The following is a 19,158-nucleotide window of genomic DNA, read 5'->3' as shown; positions in this document are numbered from 1 at the left end:
CACTAACTGATTGATTGTCTTCTGCTGCTCCTTGGATCTTCTGTAGTTTAGCAGCTTACTTTGTTGTGGTGTATCAACCCCTATGTCTTCTGGGGGATGAACAATAGGGGGTAATTTCAAGTTCAGAGCCTCCTTTTCGGCTTCAATGGAAGTTCTGTTTGGATCTGACATCGTGGTCCCCTAAAAATTAAAATATACTCTGAAGAGAAAAATTCTATATAGTCATTATTGCAAAAGCAAGTTTCAATATATTCATAACATATCAAGACCAAAATAAAATTCTATACCTTTTTTAGATCTCCCTCCCAAATATGAGAAAGAGGGAGAGAGAGGCAGAGTGGGGATGAAGAAGAGTGAGAGGGAGAGAAAAACAAAAGAGACTTCTCTGGACAAAGTAAAGTAAGGAGAGGTGAACCTCCGGAATCTCACAGGCTCCAAGTCCAGTAGCTGGTGAACGGCAATCCTCAACCGAGTGTTAACAACGCTGTCGCCATGGAAACCCCGTGTCCGCTGCCAGAAGGGCTGAACGAAGTTGCCTGGAGAGCCTGTTGTGAGGCCCGACAGATTTAGATCGCCTGTCACAACACTAATTAATTACTCAGGTAAATGGAGGGTGAGTCAGATTACCTAGCTGCCTTCTCTCGGAAGAGGTTCAGGAAATCAGGATCTTCAAATTATGAAAAACTGCGTGACGGGAAATTTTAATCCACTAGAAAATAAATAGGTTTATGTAAATACTTACTCTCAGAGGAGAATCAAGTCTTCGAGTGTCCCCATAGTTTCGGGCACAGTGGCGCATGCCTGTAATCCCAGGGACTGGGGAGGCTGAGGCAGAAGGATCGCAAATTTGAGGCCGACCTCAGCAATTTACCCGGACCCTACCTAAAAAAATTTTAAAAAGGGTAGGGAGGAGGTGGCACTTTAATCAGTGGTAGAAAATCAAGTATACCCATTTTGACTTGGTTGTATATATTACAACTAATCAGCAATATAATTTATCTTGTTTCTATATTTGCTGTTTGTTTATAAAACAATTTCAGGAACTTTTGCCAAAATCAAACAGGTAAGGTGTGTTACTTTGTGAGTATGCTTGAAAAGCAAAATGTGAAATGTTGCATTTGGAAGCTGTGCAATATATACTCCACCTAACAACAGCATACATGAATACTGTATGCCTAAATAAAACAAGGGGACAAATAAGTCTTGGTCATGTATGATGGCATAGTCATTTAACAAACATTTGAGCACTTTCCCTGTGCCAGTCGCCAGGTCAACAATGTTTTTTTGGTTTTGTTTTTTAAATGATAATATAGCCTATCCTGCTGAGGCTCAGACCCTGAGAAAGAAATTCAGAATCCCAGAAGGTGAAGGAAGATGCCTTTGAGAGAGTAGTCATGCTTTATTTGGAGGCAGCAGTAGCCCCAGGCTGACTTCAGCCCCCTTGAGTCTTTCCATAGGCCTTTTTTATATGCAGGTCAGACAAAGAAGGGGCATTGCCAACAGGTTACATAAGTGAATGCATGCTGACAAGCAAATATTTATGGCCTTTGGGTACATATGCTAAATCAGGGTGTCTATGACTTTGGCTACATACTAAAACAGCCTACCAGAAGCCTTGGTGAGGGAACCTAACTATAGTCACCTTGGGCCTTTCCAAAATAGCCCTACACTATTGTGTCTGACACACAGTATAAGTGCTCCTGAAAATGTCATTTAAGTGAGTGAATGAACAAATAGAATGTCCCAGTAGTTTTTTTGTTTGTGGCTTGTGTTTGTTTGGGTACTAGGAATTGAACCCAGGAGTGCTTTAGTACTGAGCTGTGTCCCCAGCCCGTTCTATTTTTTTATTTTGAGATAAAATTTCACTAAATTGCTTAGGCCTCGCTAAGTTGCTGAGGCTAGTCTCACACTTGTGATCCTCCTGCCTCAGCCTCCTAAGTTGCAGGATCACAGGCGTATGCCACCATGCCCAGTTCATCCTGGTTGTTAGTAAAAGCACACTATTATTCTGTAGAAAACAAAATACTTTTATGTGATGGTCTTTTGAGTGTTAATTTGATTAGGTTTAACTGTAAGGACTAAAGGGAAGGCAGCAATTTTTGTAAGATAGACACACTTTCTCTCAGTTATTCAATCAAACACTAATTTAGTGCCGCAATAAAAAAATTTTGCAGATATAATTCAAATTCCCAGTCAATTGATATTAACCTAGGGAGGTTATTTTTGATGGGTTTGTCTCAATCAGTAGAATTCCTTTTTAAAAGGCTTAGTCATACCCTGAGTTGGACTCCAAACAGCAGTTAGGTCTATAATTGCTTTCTGCTCTCTGAATCTTCTCTTCCTGACAGCCTGTCCTACAGCTATATCTTCCTTTACCAGCCCCCACAATTGCATAAGAAATTCCTTATAGTAAACCCATATATATGTGTGTGTATGTGTATGTACATATGTAAATATGTAAAAATAAATATATATGTACATATACATATAAAATGCACTCTCTGTATATATATATATATATATATATATATATATTTACATACATACACACACACATACACATAAAAAATCTCTTACTGGTTGCTTCCCTCATTGAATCCTGACTAGTACAATATACATTTTTTAACAGCTTTATTGAATTGTGTGTGTGTGTGTGTGTGTGTGTGGTGCTGGGAATTGAACCCAGGGCCTTGTGCATGCTAGGCAAGCACTCTACCAACTGAGCTATATCCCCTTAACAGTTTTATTTAGGTATAATTTACATACCATTAAATTCATCATTTTTAAGAACACAATTCAATGATTTTTTAAAGCAAATTTGAGGAATTGAGTTTCCATTACCACAATCCAAACTTCCATCACTACAAAAAGTTTCCCTGGGCAGTGAATCCCCTACTCCTATCTCCAGCTTCAAGTAACCACTGAACTGCTGTTGGTCTCCATAAATTTGCAATTTCTGGACATTTCATATAAATGAAATCATACATTATGTGGTATTTTGTATGTTTGGCTTCCTTCACTTAATGATAATGAATTTGAGGTTCACGTATGTGTATTAATGAAATTCATTATTTTTATAGCTGAACAGTATTCCATCATATGCATATATCATTTTTATCCATTCATCAGTTGATGGACATGTGGATTTTTTTCCAGTTTTGAGCTATTATGAATACTGCTGCCATGAACATATATCTACACATCTTTGTTTTTTGCAGTGCTGGGAATCAAATCCAGGGCCTCATGCACACTAAACAAGCACTCTATCACTGAACTACATCCCCAGACCTGTTTACAAGTTTTTGGATGAACATACATTTTCATCTCTCATAGAGTGAAATCTGGAATGGAATTGCTAGGTGGATTGGTCAGTCTGTTAAGCCTTTTAAGAAATGGTTAAACTGTTTTCCAAAGTGTCTGAAATATTTTACATTCCTACCAGCAATGTATAACTGTTCTAGTTTCTCTACATCCTTGCCAATACCTAGTATTGTCTTTTTGATTGTGGTTATTCAACTGGGCAGACAGTGGTACAGCACTGTGGTTTTACTTTGCATTTACCTAATGACTACTGTTATTGACTCTTTTCATGTGCTTATCAGCCATGGACACACTTTTTTTTTCTTTCCAGTGCTGTGGATCACCCTAGAGCACCATGTATGCTAGACAAATGCTCTCCCACTGAGCTACACCCCCAGCCCATGATATGTCTTTTTGATGAAATGTCTATTCAAATCTTTTATGTGTTCTTTTTAGATATATATGACAGTAGAATGTATTTTTGTCCATTTTTAAATTGGATTATTTAACTTTTTCATCATTAACTTTTTTTCCCCATGTGTTGATGACCTGTTTTTTTTTTTTAATTCATTGTACACAAATGGGGTACAACTTTCATTTCTCTGGTTGTACATAAAGTAGAATTACCATTTGTGTAATCATACATGTATATAGGGTAATGATGTTTGTCGCATTCTATTATCTTTCCTTCCCTCTGCCCCCTCCCCACCCTTCATTTTCCTCTGCACAATCCATCCTTCATCCATTCTTGCCTTACCCCCTCCTGCACCCCTGTTATGTATCATCATCCATTTATCAGAGAAATCATTCAGCCTTTGGAGTTTTGGGATTGGCTTATTTCACTTAGTATGATATTCTCCAATTCCATTCATTTACCTGCGGATGCCATAATTTTATTCTTATTTATGGCTGAGTAATATTCCATTGTGTATATATACCACAGTTTCTTTATCCATTCGCCAATTGAAGGGCATCTAGGTTGGTTCCACAATCTACCTATTTTGAACTGAGCTGCTACAAACATTGATGTGGCTGCATCACTGCAGTATGCTGATTTTAAGTCCTTGAGTATAGACCAAGGAGTGGGATAGCTGGGTCAAATGGTGGTTTCATTCCAAGTTTTCTAAGGAATTTTCATACTGCTTTCCAGAGTGGCTGCACTAATTTGCAACCCCACCAGCAATGTATAAGGGTACCTTTTTCCCCACATCCTCGCCAACACCTATTGTTGCTTGTATTCTTGATAATAACCATTCTAATTGGGGTGAGATGGAATCTTAGGGTTGTTTTGATTTGCATTTCTCTGGAGATATTGAACATTTTTTTTATAAATCTATTGATTGTTTGTAGATCTTCAATGAAACTGAAACAAAAGAAACAATTCAAAAAATTGACAAAACAAAAAATTGTTTCCTTAAAAAAGAAAGTTGATAAACCCTTAGCCACACTAACAAAGAGAAGGAGAAAGAAAACTCAAATTACTAAAATTCATGATGAAAAAGGAAGTATCACGACAGACATTATTGAAATACAAAACATAATTAAAAGCTATGTTGAAAATCTATACTCCAACAAAATAGAAAATCTTGAAGACATCAACAGGTTTCTAAAGATGTGTGATCCACCCAAACTTTACCTGGAGGACATACACAATTTAAAAAGATCAGTTTCAAGTAATGAAATAGAAGAAGCCATTAAAAGCCTACCAACCAAGAAAAGTCCAAGACCAGATAGATTCTCAGCCAAGTTCTACAAGACCTTCAAAGAAGAACTCATTTCAATACTCCTTCAAGTATTTCATGAAATAGAAGAGGACGGAACCCTTCCAAACTCATTCTATGACACTAGTATCACCCTGATACCAAAACCAGATAAAGACACATCAAGAAAAGAAAACTTCAGACCAATATCCTTGTTGAACATAGAGGCAAAAATTCTTAACAAAATTTTAGGAAATCGCATACAAAAACATATTAAAAAGATAGTGCACCACAATCAAGTGGGTTTCATCCCAGGGATGCAAGGTTGGTTTAACATCCAGAAATCAATAAATGTAATTCACCACATCGACAGACTTAAAGTTAAGAATCATATGATAATCTCAATACATAAAAAAAGCATTTGATAAAATACAGCACCCTTTCATGCTCAAAACTCTAGGAAAAATAGGGATAGTAGGAACACACCTCAACATTATTTTCATGTGATCCTGAGGATCAAACCCAGGGCCTCACGTGTGCTAGGCTAGTACTCTACCCATGAGCCACACCCCAACCCAGGGGTTTAATCAGATAATTTATAAATATATTCTACTGATTGTATTATCTGATTTCTTTTTCCAGAACTAGGGATTGAACCCAAAGTCTTGTGCATACTAAACTAGCACTCCATCACTGAGCTTCACTCCCAACCCTGTCTTAACCCCTTTTCCCCCCCCCCCATACCGGGGTACTGAGGATTGAACCCAGGGGCATACTAGCACTCAGCTACAGTCCTTTTAAAAATTTTGAGACAGGGTCTTGCTAAATTGCCCAGTCTAGCCTTGAACTTGTAATCCTCCTGCTTCAGCCTTCCAAGTTGCTGGGATCAAAGGTATGTGCTACTACACCTGGAACATAAAAAAGGTACACTCATACTAATCCTTTTCTTGATGGTATCTTTTGAAAAGCAAAAGTTTTTAAATTTGACAAAGCCCAGTGTATCTAATTTTTCTTTTACAATTTGTGATAGTGAGGACATCCATGAAAGGCAGAAAATCATGATGTTTTTCTTGTTTTCTTCTAATTTTGTTTGCTTAGGTCTATGATCCATTTAGAGTTAATTTTTGTGTGTGGTGATCGTAAATGGTGTAATTCTAAAAATGTTTTGGTAGTTGTAGATGGACAGCCTGCCTTAATTTTATGTTTATTTTTATGTGGTGCTAAGGATCAAACCCAGTGGCTCACACATCCTAGGCAAGTGGTCTGCCACTGAGCTACAGCCCCAGCCCCAATAAATGGTATAATTTTTGCATAGGGTTAATTCTACATGTAGATCTAAGTCTGTTTTTGCATCTGAATATATAATTGTTGCAGTACCAATTACTGAAAAGGTGTCCTTTTCCCAGTTGAGTTTCCTTGGCACCTTTGTTTTAAAAATCACTTCACTAGCTGGGCATGGTATTGTATACCTGTAGTCTTAGCTACTCAGGAGATTGCTGGAGAATCACTGGATCCCACTAGCTCAAGACCAGCCAGGGCAACTTTGTGCAACCGTCTCAAATTTTAAAAAAATTCATCACTTGACTATAATGCAATGCAAAGGTTTACTTCTAGACTCTCAATTGTTTCACTGATCTACATGCCTATCTATAAATCAGTATCACAATGTCTTAATTACTATAACTTTACTATGAACAGTTAAGAGTTTTAAAACTGGGTAGTGTTACTCTTCCAACTTTGTTCTTCTCTTATAAAAATAAGTTTTGGTTATTCTAGGCCCTTGGTATTCCCAAATAAATTTTAGAATCATTTTTTAATTTCTACAAAATTAAAAAATCAGCTAGGAATTTTATAGATTATTTATAGATTATTTGCTTTGAATAAAAGAAATTAACTATGTAAACGCATTAATTTGCAGCTGAAAATCCTTCCCTAAAAGCTCTCATTCTAAGCCTGAAGGTTAAAAATACTGTGTATGAGGGAACAGCTACATTCCGTAACAGCTGATTATTTAAAAAGAATTTATGGATATGGTATCAAAATGTGATTCTCTAGTAATTTATCAAGTTTCTTCTTTATAATGTGAATTTTGAAGATGCTAGAAAACTTATAAGACCAAATGGTATGCTTAATATTATATATTCTTGGTTTCAGAATTTAAAATGGGAGTGCAAGCCAAACATGGTGATATATACTTGTAGTCCCAGCTACTTGGGAGGCTGAGGCAGAAATGATCACTTATGCCCAGGAGTTTAAGACAAACCTGGGCTGCATAGCAAAACCTGATATCAAAATAAAAAATAGATGGAAGTGCAGGGGAATGAAATAGCTTCATATACTGAAGAGTAATTTATGGAGTTAAGCTTGTATAGATCTTACATAGGTTCTTTGAATAGATCTTACATAGGTTCTTTGAATTTATCTTCAAACTAATTTTTTTTTTAATATTGTGGTGCTGGGAATTGAACCCAGGGCCTTGTGCTTGCAAGGCAAGCACTGTACCAACTGAGCTATATCCCCAGCCCTCAAACTAATTTTTGATTGCTGATATATCAAATTAATTATATGTGCTAATTAATATTAGTGTATTACATAATGTACTGTTACATAGCATATGAAATTAAAACCACAAAGAAATAAAAAAGATGACCCCTTAAAAAGAGATGAAAGAGATGAAATTAATGAGTTCTGAAAATATGGGGAAATTCTCTGAAGTGGTATTATCAAGTCTCAAAACTTCTGAATGCTATCACTTGAAACTAAAATATCATGTTGACTTTAAGCAAAAAATGGTACGTGTATATTAATGATCTTTGTGGTTAACTGCCAATGTCATTAATCAAAGTGAAGGTATAAAGTAAGTAGTCTTCACAAATATTGGACTCTTGGTTCTGAAGTTAACAAGAATAACTCCATCAATCAGAACTGGTAAAAGTTAGCTTGTTTCTGGACATAGACTGAGAATGGGTAAATAAAATTTCCAGTAGCCCTTTGTCTTTTCATTGTCAGTAAAAACATATAGTGACTCAGTCTTCCAATTTTGAGGATCAGTTATATAATTACAACTAACATGAGGCTAGAATTTAACCTCATAAATTATAGCTTCAAACATACTAATTATTAAGCATTATTTTTGAGGTCTGTGGGTTCAAAATAAACTTTTTTTTTTTTTTTTTTTTTTTTTTTTTTTTTTTTTTTGGTGCTGGGGATCGAACCCAGGGCCTTATGCTTATAGGGCAAGCACTCTACCAACTGAGCTATCTCCCCAGCCCCTTCAAACTAAACTTTTAATGTAAGGTTTTGTTTTTGTTTTTTTTTTTAATGGTAAGTTTTGACAGCTCCAAAACACCTCTGTAAAAAATTACAAAGTTTTAAAAAGAGAAAGGTGAAGAGTGAAGTGAAAAGAGAAAGGACTGAACCATGGGTATACTACATTCCTATCTGTGAAAAAAACTAGAAGGAAGAATATATGTATGCACAGAAGTCAGGAGTCAAAGGATATTTGTTTCATTATGGGTATTTTTTACTCTTTCCAAAAAGTTGAAATATTAAAAAAAAAACTAAAATAAGCATGATATTTTTGTGGTATGTCTCAAAACAAGGAAGGATTAAGACTGTCATAGAATTAAATCAGATCGGCGTGCCTAATCATATTTTCTAATGGAACTTGTATCTTGCATAAATAAGCTGATTTAAAATTGACTAAACTCTGCAAAGTTGCTTGAAGAAAAATATTGGGGATAAGAAAAATAAGTGACATTTCAAAATTCAGAATTGCTAATATGGGTCCTATAAACTAGAGACTTATCTGCTTTTTGCCTTGAGTAAGTCTGAGACAGGAGTCTCCTGTGTTTCTCCTTTGCTAGCAAATAAAACTTTTTTCTAAAAATTTTGTCCTCATTTTTAGATTGGCAACAGAGGCAAGACCTGAACCCCCAGTACCATAAGCAAGGACTAACTCACCTGCAGATGCATGTTATGGCTCAGAACTTTAAAGACCAACAAAGACTGTATCAGTGCCACATGTCTGTAATCCCAGCAACTTGGGAGGTTGAGACATAAGGATGGAATATTCAGGGGCAGCCTCAGCAACTTAGCAAGGCCCTAAGCAACTTAGTGAAACCCTGTCTCAAAAAAAAAAAAAAAAAAGTGCTAGGGATGTAGTTCACTGATAGAGTACCCTGGAAAAAGAACACCAACAATCCTAAATTCAAATCTGGTCTGGTCTTTCAGGTCTTTAGAAAGATATACTTTCAAAATAGAAAAATTGAACACACCCTATTTAGTAGCTTGACTTAAAATGCTATGTGGGCCTCCAATTGGACACTTGCCCTAGACCTCTCAAATGTTAAGAGAACGTCTTCTCAGGCCTGACCCTTCCATATCCAGATTCATATCAAACTGCCTGTGGATATGAGGCATAACCTCCTGGAACCTAATAAATATCTAAAATTTAATATGGTCTAGACAGTCTCTTGATTTTCTTCTGTAAATATACTCCAATTCCAATTTTTCCCATCCCTGTAAATGTCCTACCATTTGTTCAGCTGCTCTGTTTACTCCTGCCCTGCTAATAATCCACTCTATTCTGAAATCAGAATTGTCTTTTTAAAACACATATGAAAGTTTACTCTGATTAAAATATTCCCATGGGAGAATGGATAAACAAAATGTGGTATAATCAAGCAACAGAACACTTTTCAGTCATTAAAAGGGAATAAAACACTAATAACTATTACAATACAGATCACTTTGAAAATATTCTAAGTGAAGCCATGCATGGTGGTGCAACCCTGTATCTGTTATTCAGAAGGCTAAGGCAGAGGAATTACAAGTTCAAGACCAGCCTGGACAATATAGTGTGGCTCTGTCTCAAAATAAAAAATAAAAAGGGCTAGGGAGGGCTGGAGAGATAGCTCAGCTGGTAGAGTGCTTGCCTCGCAAGCACAAGGCCCTGAGTTCGATCCCCAGTACTGCAAAAAATAATAATAATAATAATAAAAAGGGCTAGGGATGTAGCTCAGTGGTAAAGTACTCCTAGGCTTAATCTCCAGAATGGGGTGTGGGGGCTTGGGGGACCATCATAAGAGCCAGGCCTACCAGGGCACACCTGTAAACGCAATGACTTGGGAGGCTGAAGTCAGCCTCAGCAATTTATTGAGATTCTCAGCAATTTAGCAAGACCTTGTCTCAAAATTTAAAAAAAGAACTGAGGATGTAGCTCAGTGGTAAAGGGTTCCTGTTTCAATCCCCAGTGGCAAGAAAGAAGAAAACATTCTAAGAGAAGCCCACTGAGTCCCCTTACTGTATGATTCTATGTGAATGTCAGAATAGGTAAATCCCAGAAACACAAAGTAGAGTGGTAGTTACCAGTGACTGGGGTAAGCAGGAATGGGGACTGACTGCTGGTGGTGTGGTATCTCTTTTAGGGATGATAAAAAGGTTCTGGAGTTGGCTAGCATGATGGTTGCACAAATTTGAATGTGTGTTCTAAAAGTCACTGAATTATATATTTGAAAATAGTGAATTTTATGTTTATGCATTATGCCTCAATTTAAAAAGTATCAGGAAGAAAATCTTAACAAAAAGTTGTTTTTAATTATACAATGCCTTCCTGGATATGTGTTTAAATTTTTCTTTTTCTTTTCTTTTTGGTGGTGCTGGGAAATGGAACCCAGGATCTCTGGCATGCTATCACTGGGCTACATGCCCAGCCCTTCCCGGGTTATTAAGGCTTTATGAAAATTGTGAACCAAAACTACATGGAAGTCAGTGAGAATTAGAATACCATCCCACAATTAAGCAACAATGCGCTTTCCTCCTTTGAGAAAAGTGAAAGTTAAAATTACTTTCCAAAACTGCAAGTCAAACTACCAACGCTTTTTCTTTTCATTAACACACACACACACACACACACACACACACGCACACACACCATTAAAGCCTCACTTTCTCTGTATAAAGAAATAAACAGAAAATGCAGACCTTCTATACTGAGGCTTACAATGCTTACTCAATGTAGTGGGTAATTTTCCCACCGACCACTCTCTTCCCTGGGCTCACTGCTCAAGTTAGACTGAACTTCTTTCTGGTCCCCAAACCAAGATCATTTTACTTCAAGGGCTTTAAGAAATGGAATAAAATCAGTTAAGGAAAACAAAAAGATTATTTTTTAGGTGTAAGTCCCATTATTATTCTTTAAATCACTCAATTGGGAGTCCTAAATTTTTATTTGCTAAGTTTTGCAACTCTAAAATAGAAAAGGTTATCCTCCTTACCAACTAAAAACGAATAGCTTTCCGCAGTTCATCACTACTATTTGTTTCTATGTGGCTTTGTGACACTCTCTCAGCTTCACATCTCTAAGCTACGGATAAAGCCTTCCTCACAAAAACTGTGAGGCTTAAACACAGAGTATGTAGCGTTTTTAGCATAGTCAGCGTTCACTAGGTGGGACTTAATGTATATTGGTCATTAACAGGGACTCGGGCGCCTAGGCGCTGGTCCCGCCAGAGTTGAACCCACCACACCTCAGAAAAAGGCATGCAGGGTCGACAATACCAGGGAGAGGAAATAAGCAACGCTTTTCACGCCTTCAGTGAGCCTTGCAATCCCGGTGGGCTACCCCCATGCTCTCACCGGGTTCAGCCCAGAGAGTGTAAGGAAAACGCGGCCAAATAACCCGCTCAGGGCACGCCTCCTTTCGCAAAGCGGAGCGTGTGACGCCATCCAACAACTTCCGGTTTGGCGTACCTGCCCCTCCGCTCCCAGCATGCACTTTCAACAAAATTTGGAGTTCGATATTTCTCTCTGGCACATATATATTTCCTTCAGCTCCATAAAAATAACTCTGATTGGATATAAAAATTAATAGGCTAGTCATTAGAGACAAGCGTCATTATGGAAAGGAGCAGATAAGCAGGCGCAGCGAAACTGCGGGGCGAGAACTTTGTGTGCCTTCTCCTCGCCGGCCGGAAGTCGCTGGGTCTGAATGGGTTCCGCAGCCGGCGGCTCTAACTTCCCTGTCTTCACTTGACACCCGGCGGCTGCTTGGCTGTTGGTCTTGTCAGCCTCTGGGTTGCCAGGTTCATGTGGAGGCTCCCAGGCGCCCGCGCCGTGCTTCGTGGGGTCCGGACGGCGGTGGAGCAGCGCAGCCGGACTGAGGCGGCTACTGAAACGGCTGCAGGCGCGATGGAGCGCGCTGTAGTGCGTTGTGTGCCCTCGGAGCCCAAGCTGAGCTTGTCGTTTGCGCTAGCTGACGGCAGCCACAAAAACATGCAGCGTGACCAGAGCGAGCCGCTGGGTCGGGCCCTCAACCGCATTGCTACCAACGCCCTCAAGGGCCACGCTAAGGCAGCCGCAGCTAAAAAAAGCAGGAAGAACCGGCCCAACGCGAGCGGCGGCGCGGCCTGTGCAGTGTCTGGGTCGGAGACGGCTGCAGCCTGCGAGCCCGTGGTGAAGCTGTACTACCGAGAGGAGGCAGTGGCTGAGGATGTGCTCAACGTGGACGCCTGGCAGGACGGCGCGGTGTTGCAGATCGGTGATGTCAAGTACAAGGTGGAGCGCAACCCGCCCGCCTTCACCGAGTTTCAGTTACCGCGCTACATCATGGCCGGCTTCCCCGTGTGCCCCAAGCTCAACCTTGAGTTTGGGGATCCGTCCGGCTCTCTTTTCCGCTGGTACAAGGAAACCAAGCCTGGCGCGGCGGAGCCTGAGGGTGGTGGCCCGTCGTCATTGTCTCCCTCTTCGCCATCTTCTAGTTGGACCGAGACTGGTGTGAATGAGCGCGTCTACACCCCCTCCAATGCTGACATCGGACTACGGCTTAAACTTCACTGCACTCCAGGCAATGGGCAGCGGTTTGGGCCAAGCAGGGAGTTGGAAAGTGTGTGTCCAGTGGAGGCCGGGCCTGGTACTTGCACTTTTGACCATCGGCACCTCTACACCAAGAAAGTGGCAGAGGACGCTCTCATCCGCACTGTCTCCTACAACATTCTGGCAGACACGTACGCCCAGACTGAGTTCTCGCGGACTGTCCTGTACCCATACTGTGCCCCCTATGCCCTGGAGCTCGACTACCGCCAGAACCTTATCCAGAAGGAACTCACAGGCTACAATGCCGACCTCATCTGTTTGCAGGAGGTTGACCGCGCGGTGTTTTCGGACAGCTTGGTACCCGCACTCGAGGCATTCGGGCTGGAGGGCGTGTTTCGAATCAAGCAGCACGAAGGCCTGGCCACTTTCTACCGGAAGTCAAAGTTCAGCCTTCTTAGCCAGCATGACATTTCTTTCCAAGAAGCCCTGGAGTCTGACCCACTTCACAAAGAACTGCTGGAGAAACTAGTTTTGTACCCATTGGCACAGGAAAAAGTGCTCCAGAGATCTTCTGTCCTTCAGGTGAAGGAACTCTGTCTTTTCTCATACTTACCCATTTTTAGGGGCCTGGAAGGCGGGGTAGAGGGAAGGCAGCAGAGGTTATAATTGAAATCATCCAAATTTTATTGAAATGTATGTTTGCTCCTGTACCAAGTTTAACCTTTATTTATTCAGCATTTTTTGAGCACTTTAGTATCCCTGCTGCAGGTTGCCTTCAACAAGACAAGGATTTTCTTGTGTGCCTCACAATCTAAGGGGAGACATGTTAAATACAAGAATAATAGCAATGCTTATTTTTTTTACTTCTTGTCAAGCACTGTTCTGACATATTTTGAAGTACTTTAAGTGCTTGGTGATATGCTTCATAACTATTAACTAGTAGTCTTTATCATTGGAGCATTTAATCTTCACAGTAATCCCTTTATTCCCATTTTACTGATGTCATTCTCATTTTATAAATGGTCAAACAGACTTACCCATATTCACACAAACGTGAAGCCAGGATTCTCAACTATATACATATAACCATCATCACTGAGCTGAGTGTTAACTGCTACTTAACTTAAAGCTATCTTTGTTTTTAGAAATCTGTTCAGTTGTTCAGAATTTTGAGATCATTGGTTTTGTTGAAAGTAAAAAGAGTAGCTACCTTTTTGTTTTTTGAGCACCATGCTGTTTTATGCACCTCTTTGTAAATTTATTGAATTGAATTCACACAGTAGTCCTCCAGGAGATGACACAGTCTCTTTTTACCATTATGAAACAAGCTTAGAAGTGTCTCTGTCCGTGTTATACTGCTACGTTAAGAGTATTCGAACATACATCCACCTGACTCCAAAGCCAGCACTTGCCCACTAGAAAACAAGTCTCCAACCTTAATGTTGTCATCCATAATTATCATATTAGCTTTATATGTTGGATTATTAAAATACATAACACTGAATTCTATTCATATATATCCTAAAACTTACATTTCACAATTGACATCAGTTTATCAATGGAAGGATATGGAATAAAATGTCCATCATATAGTCTTAGATTTTTAAAAAAAAATCTTAAGGAGATTGACAGACACCAGTTGAACTCTTGGCACTCTCCATTTATTTTAGGTTTCAGTTCTTCAGTCTACAAAGGACTCTTCTAAAAAGATATGTGTTGCTAATACCCATCTCTACTGGCATCCAAAAGGTATGTTTTGTTTTTTATGACTCAAACATGATGATGTTACTAAAGCTGTTTTACACATATATCTCGTCACCCAAATGCAATAGTTTCTTTTTCTCTTTTTAAAGACTACTTTTAAAAGTACTTACATAATGTCTTTTATGTTTATAGGTGGGTACATTCGTCTCATTCAAATGGCAGTAGCTTTGGCTCACATTAGACATGTCTCATGTGATCTGTATCCTGGCATACCAGTTATATTTTGTGGGGACTTTAATAGTACACCATCAACAGGAATGTATCATTTTGTCATCACTGGCAGCATTCCAGAGGATCATGAAGATTGGGCTTCCAATGGGGAAGAAGAAAGATGCAACATGTCTCTAACACATTTCTTCAAACTGAAAAGCGCTTGTGGTGAACCTGCTTACACAAATTATGTTGGTGGCTTTCATGGGTGTCTAGATTACATTTTCATTGACTTACATACTTTAGAGGTTGAACAGGTGATTCCATTACCTAGTCATGAAGAAGTTACCACCCACCAGGCCTTACCTAGTGTTTCCCATCCCTCTGATCACATAGCACTTGTATGTGATCTAAAATGGAAATAGATTTGTTTAATGGAATTTAAGTGTAAAAAGGAAATTGATTACTTTGTAGAAAATTTGATATGAATCAAAGCTTGTATGTAACTTTGAAAGGGGAAATCTAGACACTACGGTAAAACTTTCTGTTCATTCCCTACTAGTTATGTTCCAAATATCTTTGTTTCAAGACTATTTATGTTTGCATCATATGGACCCCTTTTTCCCCCTACACTTGGAGGAAAAGCAAATATGTTTATGGAGAAGGAAGTTCAAATATTGTGTACATTTTTATAAATTATTTTTAATCTAGTAATTAAGAATTTTTTAAGTACCATTTGAATGATCTTTTTTTTTCATGACACATTTCAGATTGAATCATGTTTATATAATTAGATGAAAAAATGCATACAGGTTAAGGTGAAAGACCTAAATTCTGACACATAGAATAACATAAAGGTCTACCTCTACCTCAGTTTGGTCAGCAGTTTATTACAATTTCAGAGTTTTAACAAAAGATTAAAATTGTTATTGTTGATTGCTTCTCTGTTTTTTTCTTCTTCTCCCCGCCAACCCCACCAGTACTAGGGCTCGAACTCAGAGGCTCCCGCAATAGGCAAGTGCTGTCACTGAGCTACATCCCCAGCTCTTTATTTTGAGACAGTCTAAGTTGCCCAGGCTGGCCTTGAACTTGGGCTGCTCCTGCCTGAGCCTCCCAAGTAACTAGGATTGTAGGCATGCAGCACTGCAACCAACTTCCATTTTTCAGCTAACAAAGTGTCTTCATTCTCTTTAGTATTTTTGTTGTTAATGTATGGTAATAATGGACATAATTTATACTCTCATTCACACAGCAGCTCATTTTAATTTCTAGGATGTAAGCACAATGTAGTATTCAAAGTGAATAGCAACGTTTAATCCCATTTTCTTTCCATGGCAAGAGCCCATGGAAGACCTAAGACTACAGGGTATTTGACCATACGATATTAGAGAATAGAGCACAATACGTTATTTTTGAGAAAATGCCTACTGATATGAACTTGAAACTTTGGATAACTCAGCATTTCTATGCCAGAAGCATTTTCAAAATTGTCAGTTTTATAAATAAGGAAAAAGAGAAGTAGTTTAGCTTTTGAGCATATCTGAAATAAACTATTATTTTCATACATGAGCATTATAATTTGAGTTCCAGAAAATACTGCTTATATAATTTATCTTAAAAGATTTAACTAGGAGGCCAAATTCTTCAAGATTAGAGATTACAAGCAATTGTATTGATTCATGCAGCTTAGAGTGATAACCAACTAACTCATTTATCACCATACCTTATTTGTAATGCTTAAGCTGTTGCTTTTTTGATGTTTAAGATAACTATAATGTTCTCTCATATTTCTGCATTTAATTTCTAGCTTAGGTATTAAAAGCCTACTCACCTCAAAAAGAGCTCTGATTTTCCAGCCATGAAAACCTTTGTTTCAAATTTTTAATCTCTGAACCTAATACCATAAGAACTCTCCTTTTTTGATAATGTACTCTGTGTTCACATTCTGCTCACTATCGGATGTATTAACTCTTAGTTTAGTAAGTTTGAGAATGAGTTTTACCTGCACTTTTGATCAAACCTAGAAGTATTTAAAGTACTTGAAGGGAAAGATTAAGGTGGCAGTTTCTTGTGATCTTATCTAGAAAGAGCTATAAATGAAAAAAAAAAAAATCAATGCTACCAACTTGTGCCTTCCTCAAAACCATTTTCAAGAGCATTTTAACAGCAGTTTATAAATACACAAATAAAGCTAGAATCTGATTCCATTGTAAAATACTTTTTCTTCCTTTTAAAAATTTGGTTTTGGTCTGCTTCCAAATACACATGTTCACAGAGCCGTATAGTAACTTAAGAGAAAACAAGTTTCTCAAGCAAAATTGTAAGAAAAAAAATTGTGATGTGATATAATTACCCAAGCCCATGAAAAGAGCACACAAGTTCTATATTATATAAGTCCTAGCTAAATTGAAATCTAGTCAGAAAAACTCTCAGGTACTTACCCAATAGTCCATATCTTAAATCCCTAAATTTGGTATTTCCTGACTAAATAGCATAATCAGATTATATACAGGAATTTCAAGATATTAGGACAAAGGAATGTTATTTTCAAGTGCTATATATACTGTAGTGTATAGCTTTTTATAACTTTTTATGGCAAATCATTTTATGATATCATAAGTTCTTACAGGAATTAACATTTCAAAATTTTATAGCTGTAAATGAGTACAAGTATTTTAAGACATGTTCTGTTAAAATGGACTTGCACAGTTGCTACTATAGCAAATATGTACATTAATATTCATAATTCATTAGCAAACAAATTATTTCTAGCTACAATTTTTTTTTAATTTTGAATACTAAAATCAGTTGTTTCAAATTTCCTTTTATTTTTCTGATAGAACTAAACTATGATCTCATCAGAATGTACTAGTTTCATACTGGAGATAGATATCTGAAGAGCAAAATACAAGGGAGAAAAGATGGGAACACTACTGTGAGATCTCCTTTGTCAAAATAGTCATTTTTATATCTCATGTTTTAGCTTGAAATATAGGCAAAGGTTCCCTATTAAACTAATCTGATTGAGTCAAATCCAAAATCCATATATAATGAAAAATGACCGTGTTAATTTAACATAAGACCCACATGACAACTCATTAGGAAAAATCCCCTGAAACAATTCAAAAACATTTAAATATTTTGAAACTTCAGATACTTTGCCTAAGATAGTATTCAAAGGAAACACTGTTTAGATTTCATTTTGGGGAAGGAAAGAATTTTAAGAGCTTTAACTCATATGAGTAACTCATATGGGTTCTTTGGTGCTTTTTTATAAGGACATATTGATAGTTGATTTCATAGTAGTACCACTACATTCTGAGATGATACCAAAGCATTTTTTAAATGAAATTCACATAGAATTAACCATTTTAATGTGTATAGTTCAGTTGCATTCAATACATTCACAATGTTGTACAACATTGTTGTACCACCATTTAGTTCCAAACATTTCATCACCTCAAAAGGAAAATATGTACCCATCAAGCAGTCAATTCCCAAGCACCTGGCAACTACTAATCTGCTATAGATTTACCTATTTTTTATTTATTTGTTTATTTATTTGGGGGGTAGGTACCAGGGATTGAACTCAGGGGCACTCAACCACTGAGTCACATCCCAGCCCTATTTTATATTTTATTCAGTGACAGGGTCTAACTGAGTTACTTAGTGCCTCGATTTTGCTGTGGCTGGCTTTGAACTCTTGATCCTCCTATCTCAGCCTCCCAAGCCCCTGGGGATTACAAGCATGAGCCACTGCACCTGATGTATGATATTTGGTATTTCATTAAATGGAATCCATGTGATCTTTTGTATCTGGCCTTTTTCACTTAGCATGTTTTCAGGGTTCATCATTATAGTTTGATCCCCTTATGGCTGAAATCAAGTCCATGTGAATATACTACATTTTGCTTACCTAAATGGACACTTGTATGGCTTATGTCTTTTGGCTATTTTGACTAGTGCTGCTATAAACATTTGGTTTGAATTTGTTTTCAGTTCTTCTGAGTATCTAAGAGTGGATTGCTTGGTCACGTCTCTTTTAACATTTTTTGGTTGTAGATGGACACAATACCTTTATATTATTTAGTTCTTTTTTTATGTGGTGCTGAGGATTGAACCCAGGGCCTCACACGTGCTAGGCAAGCGCTCTACCACTGAGTCACAACCCCAGCCCTGATTCTTTTCTTGTTGCACGATTTTACATTCCCTCAGTGATGTACAAGGGTCCCATTTTTTCCACATCCTCACCAATTAGCCATCCTAGCAGATGTGAAGTGATATCTCTACGAATGCATTTTTAACATTAGTTGAATTAATGTTGCAGTCATGAACTAGATTATTCACAATGGTTTACCCAACCTCCTATTTTCCCAGAGGGCATTTTCAGTTCCTACTCATTTTATAAGCTTGTGTCAAGTGGGAAAGG

The 19,158-nt window shown here is 38.0% G+C and overlaps 2 protein-coding genes across 2 annotated transcripts in view; one reads left to right on the top strand and one right to left on the bottom strand.

Annotated features, from left to right (window-relative positions):
• Positions 1 to 422, bottom strand: part of Dnah12 (dynein axonemal heavy chain 12) — a 273,790-nt gene extending 273,368 nt beyond the window's left edge. The window contains exons 1-2 of the mRNA XM_047531915.1: positions 288 to 422; positions 2 to 180 (exon numbers count right to left, since the gene is read on the bottom strand). Coding sequence (XP_047387871.1) covers positions 2 to 171 — 170 coding nt within the window. The 5' untranslated portion in view covers positions 172 to 180; positions 288 to 422. The remainder of the gene's footprint in view (position 1; positions 181 to 287) is intronic.
• An 11,566-nt stretch (positions 423 to 11,988) lies between these two features.
• On the top strand, positions 11,989 to 16,893 carry Pde12 (phosphodiesterase 12). Its single transcript, XM_047530554.1, has 3 exons — positions 11,989 to 13,397; positions 14,486 to 14,564; positions 14,712 to 16,893. The coding sequence occupies exons 1-3, from the start codon at positions 12,090 to 12,092 to the stop codon at positions 15,152 to 15,154; spliced, it is 1,830 nt and encodes a 609-aa protein (XP_047386510.1). The 5' UTR covers positions 11,989 to 12,089; the 3' UTR covers positions 15,155 to 16,893.
• Positions 16,894 to 19,158: the final 2,265 nt, after the last annotated feature.

Source organism: Sciurus carolinensis, chromosome 17 (assembly GCF_902686445.1).
Source record: "Sciurus carolinensis chromosome 17, mSciCar1.2, whole genome shotgun sequence".
Lineage (NCBI taxonomy): Eukaryota > Metazoa > Chordata > Mammalia > Rodentia > Sciuridae > Sciurus > Sciurus carolinensis.
This window is presented reverse-complemented; position numbering and strand designations above follow the sequence as displayed.

What these genes read in the sequence shown, in the direction of transcription:
- Pde12 (XM_047530554.1), top strand. Translation starts at nt 12,090, where the DNA reads ATGTGGAGGCTCCCAGGCGCCCGCGCCGTGCTTCGTGGGGTCCGGACG. An exon ending in AGAGATCTTCTGTCCTTCAG is followed by an intron (nt 13,398 to 14,485) that starts GTGAAGGAACTC and finishes CATTTATTTTAG; the next exon opens with GTTTCAGTTCTTCAGTCTAC. An exon ending in TCTCTACTGGCATCCAAAAG is followed by an intron (nt 14,565 to 14,711) that starts GTATGTTTTGTT and finishes TTATGTTTATAG; the next exon opens with GTGGGTACATTCGTCTCATT.